Raw genomic sequence first — 15,862 nt, forward strand, 5'->3', positions numbered from 1 at the left:
TATCTTTTTTGGTGTTGAAAATTAGTTAGCCATATATCCTTGGATTTATTTTTAGGTTTTTATTCTCTTCCACTGGTCTTTCTGCTTGTATGCCAGTGTCATACTATTTTGATTATTGTAACTTTGTAATATAACTTTAAATGAGGAAGTGGGAGGCCTTCAACTTTGATTTTTTTTCTCCCAAAATTCCTTTGGCTACTTGAATTTTTTTTGTGTGTGTGTGGTTCGATACAAGTTTTAGGATTGATTTTTCTACTTCTGTAAAGAATGTCATTGGTAGTTCAAGAAGGATTACACAGACTCCTTTAGCATCGATCTTTTTACCCTGTTGGTGGGCTTCATTTATATGCCTTTGCTACTGAAGTTTCAACTTTCTCTGCTGAATCGTAAAATGACTAATACAGTTTTCAGAGGCAGACAGCACCATATCTCATTGCTGACATGAGTTCTGCTGTGCAGTCAGCCACCTACTACACTGTTGTGCAACTTAAAAATTTTAAGTTGTCTTATATGGAACAGGGAAACTTTAGAGGGAATGAAGAAAAGCATTCTTTGCTTGGTATTGCTGTTCATTTTATGATACTTTATTCCCATTGCTCATCCCCTCACCAGCCTCTCCCCATGCATTTGCAGGTGGTAAATTCTCAGTTTTCCTATAAGTACTAGGAACTACAGTGTCAGTGAAAAATAATACTGCACAGGTGCAGTGGTTCAGTCCAGTAGGTGTGGCAGAGGCTGTGACTACTCTGCTAGGGATATGGGCGAGCCATTGAAGCTTCTAGCAGCTGGGCAGACCCACAGGATCCAGAGTAGAAAGGAGCTCTGCAGATTACAGGAATCAGAACTGAAGCATTTATAAGTCAAGGGACCAAATGGGAGCTGAGGTAAGGGGAGAGAGTAAGGAAACTAATGAAGGGGAGGAGATAGACTAATAGAATTCTGATTAAACTGTCAGGAATTCAGGTTGCTGTACAAGGAACAGAGGAAAGACAGGCCAGCTCAGATGCAAAATTCATATTCAACAAACATTTATTGAGCACCTATATGTATTAGGTCTTTATTTCTTATCTTAGTTCACAAATGACAGATATCTTGATTTTATTGTTAAGAAAACTGAGATTCAGGGCTGGGATTGTGGCTCAGCGGTAGAGTGCTCACCTAGCTCGAGTGGGATCCTGGTTCGATCCTTATCACCACATAAAAATAAAGGCATTATATTGAGTCCATCTACACCTAAAAAAATTTTTTAAAAAAAGAAAGAAAACTGATATTCAATATCTAAGTGGTAGAGCCTGTTGAAACCTGTGTCTGTCTGACTCAAGCCCGGTGTTCTTTGCACTACTTCATTTAATTTATTTTTTCATATGGTGTTGAAAATCGAACGTAGTGCCTCACACGTGCTACACAAGCAATGTACCACTGAGCCACAACCCCAGCCCCTGCACTACTTTATAATATCAGAACTGAGAGGCTCTCCTGTGGATGCCTGGGACAATAGTGCCACCACTGTAGAAGCTGACTCCAAGCCTTCTCTGAGTAAAGTGGTGCTCCACTGGAAACTCAAAAGTGTTATATTTTATTTTATTTAAAAATAAAAGTAACAGCTAGGTGCGGTGGCACACAGGAGTGAGACCCTGTCTCTAAATAAAATACAAAATAGGGCTGGGAATGTGGCTCAGTGGTTGAGTGCCCCAGAGTTCAATCCCTGATAACCAAAAAATAAAATAAATAAAAGTAATGTAGGTGCATGGCAAAATATCAAATAGTACTGAATAACATAACATGAATATTTATCCTCTCTCCCATCATCTCCATTCCTAATTATAATCCCACTCCTCAGATGAAACAACTCACAATAGTGTTTTCAGTGCTTACTCTGTAGAGTGCTTTTGTGATGCAAAGTAGCATTTAACACACCAGATGGTAAAACCATATCCTATGAGAAATAGTTGAAGGATCCAGATAGGTTTGATCTGTAAAAGAGAAGACTCCAAAGGGGCAGGGATGCTATTTTCAAAGATCTGGAGGACAGTTTTGTGGAAGAAGAACTAATCCTGTTGCAAATGGCCCCAGAGATTGCAGTTGGAACCAGTAGCATGGACAGTATTGGAGAATCAGATTTTAATTCAGCAAAAGGAAGAACACAGTCAGAGCCATCTGAATAAGGGCCAAAAGTGCCTCCCGTAGGAGATGTTCCATAGAAGAAGGCTACAGAATATTGGAGAGATGGTTGAAATTTTAAATGGAGGGGTCAAGAAGAGAAGGTGTTTTCTGAGTAAACATCCCGTAGGAATGATAATACTAATGATGTGGATATGTGAAGAAGGCATCCCAGGAAGAGGAAGCAGCAAATGCAAAGGCTGTGAGGTTCCCTGAGCAGCAATTAGGCCAGTGTGGTTGGAGTCCAGTGAATAAAAGTAGTGAAAGATGAAATCAAGAGTGGTAACAAGGGACCAGGGTCAGCTCATGTGGGTGAAAATAGAGTTGAGAGCTGTCTCCAATGTGAATATCTATCTTCACACAGTGGTGAGGATCAAGTGAGATAGAAATGTGCTCCCAAAACTTTGAGATTTTGTATGAATATGAATTTTGTGGATTAATGTCAATAAGCAGGTCAAAGACCATGAGAGAATACAATGGTGTAGTCCTCTTGCATAGTGGAGCTCTCAGTAGTGGTTGCTCTATCAAGAGGCTGTTTCTTACTTTTGATTTAGAAATTCCATCACCCAAAGTTAAGTAATCTTCATCGGGAGAACTTCATCTGGAATCTGAAAAACATTCCTCTTCTGGAGAAATATGTGGATGCCTTGGGCCAGAATCGAAATCGGGAGATTGTTGAGCAGGTCATTCAGCTGTTCAAGAAAGAAGTAATGACCAAATTAAGTCATTTTCGAGAATGTGAGTATTTCCCCAATCAAGTACATATTTTTCTCAGTATTTATATTGTCAGATTTATTTTTTGAGGTGACAGGGATCAAATACAGGGCCTCATGCATGTTAGGCACATGCTCTACCACTGAACTACATACCCATCCCTTTTAAATTTTGAGACAGGGTCTTGCTGTGTTGCCTAAGCAGGCTTTGACCTCTTCTTGAACTTGTGAATCTCTCAACTCAGTCTCCCGAGTAGCTAGTTACAGGCATGTGCCATTGTGCCTAAAGATCAAACTATCTTAATTTTTTAAAAAAATTTTTTTAGATGTTGATGGACCTTTATTTTGTTCATTTATTTATATGAAGTGCTGAGAATTGAACCCAGCACCTCACACATGCAAGGTAAGTGCTCTACCACTGAGCCACAACCCCAGCCCCCAACCTATCTTAATTTGTTTAACTTTTTTTTTCCATGAACTAGAACCCTGCCTCATATTTTGAATGAATGTAATTTTTCTAGGTATGTGTATGGCACTGATCATTTTCTGCATGATGCCAGTAGTTTGAAATTCCTATATCTTCCTGGCTTTTTAAATTTTTTGCTTTATGTAGTGATTCATATAGTGATAATACTTTTACCTTATTTCTTTTTTATATTAATAATTATATTTAAGTATTAATTTAATGAATATTTATGCATATTATTATAATATTATTTACACTTTATTTAAACATGCACACAATGTAACAATATAATTTGGCCAATATCACTCCCCAGCACTTTCTCCCTCCCTCCCTCCTTCCCCATTCCTTGATCACGTTCATCTAACTTTTTAGGTTTTCATATCTGGTTAGAGTATGTATATCTTCCCACATTTTTTTTTGAATGGGCATTTTTTTTTAGTTGTACATGGACATAATACCTTTATTTTATTTATTTACTTTTATGTGGTGCTGAGGATTGAACGCAGTGCCTCACACATGCTAGGCAAGCACTCTATCACTGAGCTACAACCTTAGCCCTCTTCCCACATTCTTGTTCTCCTATAAGAGTCTTAACTATTTTTGGTCCTTTACATTTCATATCAATTAGAATTAGCATGTCATGTTTTTTTAAAAAAATCTGTTGAGATTTTGGATTTAGTCTCTGGATAAATTTGGAGAAAATGGACATTATAGTGTATATTATTTTTTATAAGACTGGTATTATAATCTGTGAACATAGTCTATCTGTCTCTCTACTTAAATAAAGATAGACTATGGGCTGGGGTTGTGGCTCAGTGGTGGAGCGCTTGCCTTGCATGTGTGAGGTACTGGGTTTGATCCACAGTACCTTAAATAAACAAAATAAAGGTGTTGTGCCCGTCTACAACTGAATTTTTTTTTTTTAAAAAAAGATAGACTGTGTTCATGGATTAGAATTTAAGATATAGACAGATAAATAGATAGATATTAAAGTTTATAAATTTCTCCAGAGAGGTCTTATACTTCTTTTCTTGATTTATTACTAGGTACTTGATTTTTTAAAATACTAATTTAAATGTTATCCCAAATTTCACTTTCTGTTTGTTGCTAGTATATAGAAACAGCACTTTGTAATATTCATTTTTTTTTATTCTTTTAAATTTACACCTGTAATCTGAGCAACCTAGGAGGCTAAGGCAGGAGGATTGCAAGTTCAAGACTAATCTCAGCAACTTAAGTTCAAATGTTTATTTCAAAATGCTTCTCAAGTTTCTTTGTATGTATCATCTATAAATAATTATACTTTTATTAAAAAAAAAAAACAACCAATTCTTTTATTTCTTTGCTTTGCTTTACCTTACTGGGCACCTTTGTGTTTTTCTCTGTTACCTGTGGGGATTATTATAAGTTATTTTGTTGATAGCCTTCACAAGATTAAAGAAGTCCCCTCTATTCCTGGTTTACTAAGAATTTGTATCATGCGTATGAGCCAGTTATGGTGGCATATGCCTGTAGTCCTAGCTACTCAGGAGGCTGAGGTGGAAAGATTAGTTGAGTTCAAGATCAGTTGACAATATAGTGAGACTTTGTCTCAAATTAAAAAATAAAATAAAAAGAATTTATATCATGAATACATGTTGAATTTTATTAAAAATTTTTATACATCCATTGAGATGGTCATTATTTTTCTCTGATATGGTAAAATTGTACTGGTTATTTCTAATGTTAAATCAACATTGCATTCCTGGTGTAAACCTAACTTGGACATGATATACATTTTTTTTATCATCTTATTCGGTTTGAAAACATTTTATTTATGATTTTCACATCCAGGTACACAAGTAAAATTTACCTATAGTTTTCCTCTCAAAGTGTCCCTTTTTGGTTTTATGTTAGCCTCATAACATGAGTTAGTTTTTCTGTCCTCTCAGAGATTGGAAGACGGGATTTTGTTTTTCTTTTTTAACATTTGAAAGTAATTTTATGATGAAGCCATTTGATATTGGATTTCCTATAGGGGAAATTTTTAAATAAATTATTTAATTTCTTTACTATTTATAGTACTATTTTTATTTATATTTTACTTATTTTGTCAGATTTAGGGAGTTATATTTTCCTAGTAATTTGTTCATCCAAATTAATATACTTATTGCCATAATTTATTTTTATATCATTTTATTGTTTTATTATTTATTTTTAAAGTCTGCCAAATCTTTTGTGATATCTTTTTATTCTCAGTAATGATTATTAGATTCCTGTCTCGTGTTTTCCTGATCAATCTTAATAAAGATTTATCTATTTTTAGTTTTTCTGAAGACCCTCTTTATTATATTTTAAAATTAGTATTTTCTTCTTTCTCTTGGCCTATTTTGCTTTTTTTTTTAACTCCTTAACATGAAAATTTAGCTCATTAGGGGTGTGACAATATAGTGAGATGTGTGTGTGTGACTGATTGTGGTATCAGGGATTGAACCCAGGACCTCATGCATGCTAAGCAAGGCTTCTATCACTGAGGTATGTCCTAGCCCTTTTTTCTTTTAAAACAAGGTCTCACTAAATTGTCCAGGTTGGCCTGGAATTTGAGATCCTCTTGCCCTAGCCTTCCAGGTAGCTGGGATTACAAACACACTTTGCCCAGCTAATCCTATTGTTTTAAAGAACAAAATGTGGAAGTGTATTTTTGTTAGGCTATTTTTCTGGTCTAGTAGAGGGAAAATATCCTCCTCATTTTGTTTCTTATAATTGCTTTAGTTTGTTTCATATTGTAAAGATCAATTGTTCTGATATTATTGCTAAAGCCCCTACTTTTTCAATAGCTTATTTGGGTATATGCCATTCTTAATCTTTTTTTTTTTTTTTTGGGGGGGGGGGTTTAGTTTGAATTTTATTTTCAGATTTTTACCATATACAATAAATACTGCATAAGCTTTGTCTTTGGTATATTAAACATCTGATTTGGGCAATATTTCATCTGAGTTCATTTGGAGAAATACAACTTAGCTATTCTGCTTATAAACATCAAAAAAGATGCCAAAAGGCTGGGGTTATTGCTCAGTGGTAGAGCACTTGTCTAGCATGTGTGAGGCACTGGGCTCAATCCTAAGTACTACATAAAAATAAATAAACAACAAAAAAAGGTATTGTGTCCATCTACAACTAAAAATATATGTATATTTTTAAAAGGTGCCAAATTAGAAAATAGGGCATTAACAATCAGAGTTTTTTTAATTGGCCCACACACTTTTTTCTAACTTGCTATTAAGTTAACTGTTATATTTAGCATTTTCTCTTAAGGTTGGTAAAGGTAAGAGATATTATGCAAGAGATTATGCCTTTTGCGTTAGTGGTCCCTGGGGTTGTACTTACTCATGACCAAAAAAACCCAAGACCACTGGCACCAAACACTTTTTGTATTTTATGGGTTATAAGAATTGGTGAGGGCTGGGGTTGTAGCTCAGCAGTAGAACGCTCACCTCGCATGTGCGAGACCCTGGGTTCGATCCTCAGCACCACGTACAAAAATAAACAAGTGAAATTAAGGTGTTGTGTCCAACTACAACTAAAAAATAAATATTTAAAAAAAAAAAAGAATTGGTGAAAGCCAAAGTGAATCTTTGGTTTTATAGGCTGGAGAGTAGAGAATCCTGTATTGCATTTTACATAAAAACAGGAAATATTTTAGCAGCTTAAACCTTTTTAGTTACAGAACAAAATTTATTACATTGGGTAATATAGTTTATGACCAAATCAATTATCACATATATACATGGCACTTTAGCATAAAGGCAAACTTTAAAAACAATTCTGGATTTTAAAATTAGGCCAGAGTATAAAAAACAGTGCATGATCTTACATTCAGCAAAATCATACTAACATCCTCCATTTTGTAGGAAAAAGGCCAAAATAAACTTTACATATGACACAGTAAGTGTATTTATTACATGGCTCTTCTTCCCTATATACTTAGAATTTCCACATAACACAACTCCCAATTTTAAGCTTTGCAAAGAATATGAGGCCAAATACTGTTCAAATAGATTATGCAGTATTATAATACAAAAATGTATTTTGAAAGCTTCAACACTATTTCTATAAGAAATAGTTTTGATGCATCTGTTAGCAGACACCTATCTACTGTGTTTAAGAAACAGGGCTATTGGTGTATACTGTGCCTCATTTGAATAAGCTCCAAGTATTCTTTACACATTCACCACTGTGCTGTTTAAAAAATACAGCTATTGGGTTGGGCTTGTGGCTCAGTAGTAGAGCACTTCCTAGCAAGTGTGAGGCACTGGGTTCAATTCTCAGCACCACATATAAATGAATAAAATAAAAATAAAGCTCCATCAACATTGAAAAAATATTTTTTAAAAATACAGCTATTAAGAAAAATTCATGTTTTCTTTTGGCAGTGCATTAAGTTGTTGGCCCTTTAGTAGTTTGGCTTTCTAGGTCATTAAACCTTCAAATATCCACCTAGTTTTCAATCCTTGGTTCAGCTAGATGCTTACTCTGTCTGGTTCACTAAGCAAATCTACTGATCCATGAATCTTAAATTATTATATTTTCCCAAGTAAACAATAGAAAAAGTTAACTTCTTTACCATCCCCCAAACTTTAACTTGAATGGTTTTCACTTAAAAGTTATTCAATTGAGAATACTTACTATCAGGTACAATTATTTAGTTATTTTAAGTTTTACTGATAACTACTATTATATTAGAGTACACACAATACATAAAACAAATGAGATGCAGTCTGATTAATAGTCTTATATTAATAGCAGTTTCATACAAATAGATTAATTCCCTAGTAAATTTGTAATTTGTTACAGACCAACTGACAACTATTTGTAAACAAAACTAAGTTTTAACATGTATGTTATCTTATGCCTGGCCTTTAAGTACAGTTTTAAGTTGAGATGTCATTATTTCTCTGTTTGAAGGATTAAAGTTAACAGGAACCCAGTGTCTTGGTGGTTTGGGAAAAACATTGGGTGATGGTAGCTCACTAAATTTGGCTCCAGCATCATTTTGGTTATCTTGAAACTTAAAAAGCAAGCTGGGACTTAATAATGTACCATTCCAATTTGGATTCTTTGGAAAATTTTTGTTCTTTCCACCATTTTGCATGGCCTACTATGCAGCTGCTGATGAGTTATAATGGTCTCATTTTTTTTTTCTTATGAACAGTCTTCTTCTGGGAATTCTGATCCTTGGTCTTCTATTAAGTTGTTTTGGGTTCTTATTACTATTTCTAGATTTAGGAGCTGGAATGTTACACCTCCTTCCATATTGTCACCTTTCAATTTTCTTTTCAGATTGCAGAATTTCCCCTACTATCCTCTTCTTGCTGCCAAGCCCAGGATAATAGAGGTTTAGTTTTTGATAGATCCTTTCCTCTGTTTCAGTATAGAAATTTTCATGGGCCAGTCTGCTGAGTTCAGCCTAGGAACTGAGGCCTACATCAGCACAGAAATTTGAGAAAAGTCCTAGCAACTTCGAGTTTGAACTCTCATTCCTAATTAGGTGTTGTTCAAAGCACTTTATGTTAGAGAATGTAGCTATCAATCTCTTACAGGCTGCACACCCCCAGTACTGATACATAGTTTTTCATTTTCATTTACTTTAAAATATTTTGTAATTCACCTTATAATTTCTTCTTTTCACCTGAATCTATAAATTCTTTTTCCCAGAATATGAGAAACTTTTTTTTAATACTGGGGGTTGAATCCAGGGGCTGTCACCCCAGTTTAGTCCTTTTTGTTTTTTATTTTGAGAGATGGTCTTGCTAAGTTGCTAAGGGTCTCACTAAGTTGTTGAGGCTGACCTTGAACTGTGATTCTCCTGCCTCAGCCTCCCGAGTTGCTGGAATTACAGACATACACCACTGTGTCCACCTAAACTTTTTTTTCCGAAACCTTTATCTTTTTACTATTGATTTCTGCTGTCCCTTCATTGTAGTTAGAGAACATACTCTATAAATGTTGTCCAGTAGGATTCTAGTCAGTGAAAGAATTGTTCTGTATCTGTTGTCCAATACAATAAGCATTATGTGTGGCAAGTGAGTACTTGAAATGTGGCTACTACAACTAAGGAAATGAGTTTTCAGTTTCATCTTTTGTTGTTTGTTTGCTTGTTTGTTTGTTTTTGTCCTGGGGATCAAATCCATGACCTTGTACATGGCAGGCAGACACTCTACTACTGAGCCACATCCCCAGCTCAATTTTATTTAATTTTAATAAATTTAAATGACTACATATTTGTTAGTGGCTACCATATTGAACAGAGCCCTGCTATCTGATTTCAGTCCTTTGAAATTTACTTTATGATGCAGATTTAAATCTTTATAATATGGTATTTGGTAAACTTTTATCAATAGATCACATGTGCTTGAAAAGAAAGTATATTCTGTAGTAGTTGAATATGGAGCTATATCTATGCCCAGAAGGTCAAATATGTTAATCATGTTTAAATTTTCTATACCTCTTACTATTTTTTTATCTACTTGTTTTATCAATTACTAAGTAAAGTATATTTAAAATATCCCACTATGACTGTGGATTGTCTATTCTTTGCTTGTATTTCTGTCAAATTTTGCTTTATATATTTTGAGACAATTATATGATACAAATTTCAGAAATGTGTGGTTTAACGTCTGTGATTTATAGTAATGTTCATTGGTTCTGTGTACCAGTCACTGTGCCTCATAATTTAAGCATGATTTAGACAATCCTGAATCATATAGAAGAAATTAGCATTTTCTTTATAAAGTTTGTTTCTCAGTGGTTCACTGCTCATGGACACCCTAATCTTATCTTAATCCTTAGTCAGTGGCTTAAATCAGTACTTCTCAAACTGTACATGGTAAACAACAAGTTTGAGGGTTCTTTCCCCCAACCCATTGTGTATTACATGGTCCTACTGTGAATGATTAGTTGACAGCTCAGGCAATATCCAACTATCCCTGTTAGATAAAACTTAAATTGATCTACACTCTGTTCAATGAGATAAGGCCACTGATCATACTCTTAAATGTCAAATACTATAAAATTTTTTAAAATATATTTTTTAGTTGTTGATGTACCTTTATTTTATTCATTTATATACGGTGCTGAGAATCAAACCCAGTACCTCACACAGTCTAGGCAAGTACTCTACTACTGAGCCACAACCCCAGTCCAAATTACTATAAAACTTTCTAAATACTCTGTTTCGGTTCTTATCTCATGTTATAGTAACATTTTGTAGGCTAGCACTGGCCACAGACTCCATGTTAAGAGGTACTTAAAAATACCAGCATCTATTCCAGTAATCAAAAAATGGGAAATCAGGAATGCCTTGTCCTCATAAAAAACAAAAAATGTTTTGAAACCCCAGATGTAAATAAAGGTTTCTTTGGTCCATTCTAGAACTCCTTGCCTTCTACAGTAATTTGAAAATGTTTATATTCTTTTTAAACCTTTCTGGCTTTGAGTAGTACTCTTTTTCGATTTACTCTTCTAGCAGTCAAAATCAAATATTAGCAATGACTGCATTCTCCATCTTCTGGTTTTGTATAGATGAGAAGCAAATGCAGACAGCACAAAATTACATGCATTTGTCCTTTTCAGAGAAAATTATTTTATTTCAATAAAATTGGGTTTGACCCTTTATCCCTGACTGCTCTTCAAATTGTTTGAATAGCCTTGCCTAAGAAAAAGAAATGGAAAGAGAATGAATTGGGATATTAAATAACTGTTTTTACATGATTTTTCTACTTTCAGGTATCAATCATGGCGATCTTAACGACCATAACATTTTAGTAGAGTCCAGCAAGTCAGCCTTTGGAGATGCTGTATATCAAGTATCTGGGATTTTAGACTTTGGAGACATGAGCTATGGCTACTATGTGTTTGAAGTGGCAATCACCATCATGTACATGATGATTGAAAGCAAGAATCCTATACAAGTAGGAGGTCACGTTCTTGCAGGGTTTGAAAGTATAATCCCACTGACAGCTGTAGAGAGGAGTGCTTTGTTTTTACTTGTATGTAGTCGATTTTGTCAGTCACTTGTCATGGCTACATACTCTTGCCAACTACACCCAGAGAATAAAGAGTATCTCATGATTACTGCAAAAACTGGGTGGAAACATTTACAGCAAATGTTTGACATGGGCCAGAAAGCAGTAGAAGAAATCTGGTTTGAAACTGCCAAGTCCTATGAATCTGGGATCTCTTTGTGACTACATAATTAAAAATGAATTGATCTGTTAATTAATTGATGGAACGGATCAGTTCACTTTTAACTATGTGCATTTGTAGTGTGTGTGTGTGTGTGTGTGTGTGTGAGAGAGAGAGAGAGAGAGAGAGAGAGAGACAGAGAGAGACAGAGACAGAGACAGAGACAAAGAAAAGATACCAGAAATTAAACCCAGGGGCACTCTACCACTGAGCTGTATCTCCAGCCCTTTATATTTTTTAAGAGAGAGTCTTGTTAAGTTTCTGAAGCTGGCCTCAAACTTGTGATCCTCCTGCCTCAGCCTCTCAAGTAGCTCAGATTACAGGTGTGTACCACTGCACTCGGCCCTACCTTATTAATTTTTTAACAAGATATAATATAAGCCAATATTTAATGAGCACTAAGTATTTTACATGCACTTTATCATTTAATCTTCATAACTAATCCATGAAGGAAATATTGTTATGATGAATTCCTGTTTCCAGATAAGGAAATAAGGGTTTAAAAAGTTGAATTAATTTAGTCAAAGAGACCCACAGCTTACATCAGGTCTTTCTGATATAGCCTATGTTCCTAATCACTACAGGATTCAATATAGCATACTCTACTTTTTCCCTTCTCTCTGGTCTCTCCACCTCAGCCCCTACCTCTACCTTCCCCCACATGTGTTAAGAGGAACAAATGAGATCATTCACATGAAAGCACGTACGCTTCTCAAACTTAAGGGATTGTGGTTTTTATCTAATCTGACCACTGAAGAAGCTGGGGACCAGAAAAATAGACTGAAACTTTGATTTTGCTCCTAGACCTGTGTTCATCCTGTTATATAACAAAATCCTGCAGATTTTCCTCTTGATTGCTCTTACTAACATTCTTTCACTGAATTCCTAATGAAAATATTGCTGACCACTATTTCAGTATTTAAATAATGCTGCATTATGTTGATAATTTACTATTTGGGGTTTGTTCTAGCTTATCTCTAATCAATCAATTCCATGTAGTTTATACATTCTTCATTGGCTGTGATGGTTAATTTTAAGTATCAGTTTGACTGGGTTAAGGGATACCCAGACAGCATTAATTTGGGGTGTGTCTGAGAGGGTATTTCTGGAAGAGATTGACAGTTGAATCAGTGGACTGAAAAGGGAAGATCTCTTCTCACCAATGTGGGTAAGCATCATCTAATCATTTTGGGGCCCATATAGAACAAAAAGGCAGAGGCAAGATGAATTCAGTCTCTCATCTGGAGCTGGAATATCCATCTTTTCTTGCCCATGGACATATACACTCCAAGTTCTTCGCCTTCAGACTCCAGGACTTATACCACCCCCCCACGCCCCCCCACGCCCCGCCCCCATTTTCAAACTGAAAGTTATATCATCAACTCCCCTGGTTCTCAGGCCATTGGACTCACACTGAATTATACCACTGGCTTTCCTGATTCTCCAGCTTGCACATGGCGTATGGTGGGATTTCTTGGCCTCTGTCTTAAAATAATAAGTTCCCATGTAACTTTCCATAATAAATTCCCTCAGATCTGTCTGTCCTGTTGGTTCTGTTTCTCTAGAGAATCTTAATACAGTGGCATAAATTGAATAAAATTTAGTTCATATCATCTTTAGAACCTAGCACCATGCCATTCCCTAGCAGACCCCCAGTAAATATGTATTGAATGAACTGCAAGAATGTACACATTTCTACAAGTCCTAGGCCCTCATCTTTTCAACCAAAGAGAAAATCCAGTTTGGGATTTAGAAATCAATGCCAAATGTCTGGAACATTCTTTGCTTTTGCATGTCTTTTTCTATTCAGACTTTTATCCTAGAAAGGATGACTGCAGCAGCTTTATAGTCTGGTTTTTTTATCATTAGTTTCCCAGCTTACATCCTTTACTTTAATGCCAGATAAGAATTCTGGTTACACATATTGCTGTGTAACAATTCAACTAAAAACTTAGTGACTTCAAACAATGATAATTTTATTATCTTATTGTTTCTGTGGGGGCATGAATTCAGATGAACCTTGGGATAGCTTGCTTCTGCTCCCTGATGTCTGGGGCTTAGGCTGGGAGAGCGTTAATGCTTGTGAGAAACTCAATCACTAGGGACTGTGATTCTGGAGGAATGATTACCTATGTGGCTAGTAATGCTGGCACCTCATGTGCAGTTGGCCAAATGCCTCTCCAGATGGTCTTTGCTTCTTCATGGCATAGAGTCTGGGTTCTAATAAGAACCCTCCCCAAAGAAAAAAATAAATTATGTTACTTTTTAACTACTCTCATGTCAAATGATATCACTTCCATTATTGTCACAGGCTCATCCTGCTTCCCAGATGGGTGACATGGACCCTCTCAATGGGAACTATCAATGGCATTGTGAAAGAAATGTGTGGGATGGGATATCTTAAGCACTCATCATCCTGAAACATTTATCCTTTCCTCCTGTTTCTGAGAAGGGGGAAAATTTTTTTTTTTTTTTTTTAAGACTCTGACATTGGGCTGGGGATGTGGCTCAAGTGGTAGCGCGCTCGCCTGGCATGCGCGGGGCCCTGGGTTCGATCCTCAGCACCACATAAAAATAAAATAAAGATGTTGTGTCCACTGAAAACTAAAAAATAAATATTAAAAAATTCTCTTTCTCTCTCAAAAAAAAAAAAAAAAGACTCTGACATTGGAGGGACTTTATAAGCTGGCCTCAAACTTGTGATCCTCAAACGTCTTCCCTCAAATGTCTTTCGTCCTTTATTTCCTATATTGTCTCCTCCATTCAGGCCATACTGAACTACTCTGTCACTGAAACTTGTCAAATTCATTCTTATGCACTTTAATTTCAACTGACCCCTTCTTCTGACCTAAGAAATCCTCCCTCTCACTCAGTATTTGCTGAATTCTGCAGCCTGAACTAAGATGGCATGCAGGCACTGTCAGAGGTGCCATAAATTGTGACACTTGAGGGTGCTTTTGGAGCACCTGTCTGGATGTTCCCTTTACCACTTTGCCTTGGCTCACCCCCCCACCATGTTAGAAAAATAGAGATGACAGAAGAGACCTCCAAATGTAACTCATTTCTAAGCTACCTCCTCCTTTTCAAAGCCCAGACCAATAATTTTACACAGCCTACCTATAAAGGACAAAGTCCCTGTCCAATGGACTGAAATAACTACATAGTCAACCTACTATCCCCCAAAAGCCTAAACATGTATAGTAGGGATGAAGCTGGATAAGAAAAAGGGTGGAAAGGATATGAACATACTGTAACAGTGTAAGATAATGAACGTACTGTAATAGTGGTCCACTTTATGCTTTGAATATAAACCTTGCTGCTCTGCCCCTGCAATTTATTTTTTAAGTAGATATGTTTCATTCTCTTCCTCTCCCCCTGTTAATCTTGGGGGAAGGGGAGAACTGGATTACCTTTCTTCCCCATCCTAGTCAGAGTTAATCTGTCCTTGTGTACACACCCATCATAGGAATGGAGTAACTCAGACCTTGGGGATACTACCAGAAGATCTCAGAAATGACCATCTCCCAAATTAACAAGTGAATCACAACTCCAATAGAGAACACCTGGAATGTAGCCTTTGAAGTGCCTCTTTAAAAAAGCCCCTGTTCCTGTTGATGGGCAGAATCACGGCCTTTTAGAGTCCCTAAAACAATAAACCACCTTTTTCCTTTTTCTCAAAACCATGTCCTCCTCATTGGATTGGCATCAGGGATAAGGACTGAGATTTTGGCAACAATATAAACAAGAAAACATGACAAATTCAGCAAAGAAGATAATATGCTGTGTGCATCTGGTGATGGTAGGGCGCTCCTTTAAACTAGGTTGGTGGGGGGAGATACTTTCTGAGACAGAGAAAATGAAAGTGAAAGTTGTCCCACAGGTGTGATTCCCAATACAATTTGCTTTATATGTCAAAAAGTTCATATATTAATAATAAAAGTGGAAACCAGATTTTAGAAGGGAGACCGTAACAGAACGAAGGGTAAAGTCTGATGTGGTTGAGACAATTGTGGGGAAAGGGGCTGGAATGGTGGGTAGCAAGTCCACATTAATGCTTATCCTAGGTCCACCAACAGTGGTAAAGAGGAGAAAGTAAAAATGAAAACAAAGCGTAAAGGGAAATCCGCTATAATTCCACTTGATCCTTAGGCGGGGGTCGCCAGCCCGCCTTCCATGCCGCACAATTCGCCCCAGCGGCGCTGAAGACACCAGCCTGAGCCGACCCGCAGCAACTCCCCAGTTTCTCCTGGGCACCAGTTCTCGCCCCGCCTCCAGGAGGACTTCCGCGTCCTTACCGCCC

The 15,862-nt window shown here is 36.4% G+C and overlaps 1 protein-coding gene and 1 pseudogene across 7 annotated transcripts in view; one reads left to right on the top strand and one right to left on the bottom strand.

Annotated features, from left to right (window-relative positions):
- Hykk (hydroxylysine kinase) overlaps positions 1–13,102 on the top strand; it is a 31,035-nt gene extending 17,933 nt beyond the window's left edge. For all 7 annotated transcript variants that reach the window (XM_058573744.1, XM_058573748.1, XM_058573743.1 and 4 more), the window contains 2 exons: positions 2,715–2,898; positions 11,104–13,102. In XM_058573744.1, coding sequence (XP_058429727.1) covers positions 2,715–2,898; positions 11,104–11,564 — 645 coding nt within the window. In that variant the 3' untranslated portion in view covers positions 11,565–13,102. The remainder of the gene's footprint in view (positions 1–2,714; positions 2,899–11,103) is intronic.
- On the bottom strand, positions 8,225–10,612 carry LOC124081648 (proline-rich nuclear receptor coactivator 2-like; annotated as a pseudogene).
- Positions 13,103–15,862: the final 2,760 nt, after the last annotated feature.

The sequence above is a fragment of the Marmota monax genome, unplaced genomic scaffold (genome assembly GCF_021218885.2).
Source record: "Marmota monax isolate L192 unplaced genomic scaffold, Marmota_monax_Labrador192_F-V1.1 WCK01_AAM20220418_F8-fsc00111, whole genome shotgun sequence".
Lineage (NCBI taxonomy): Eukaryota > Metazoa > Chordata > Mammalia > Rodentia > Sciuridae > Marmota > Marmota monax.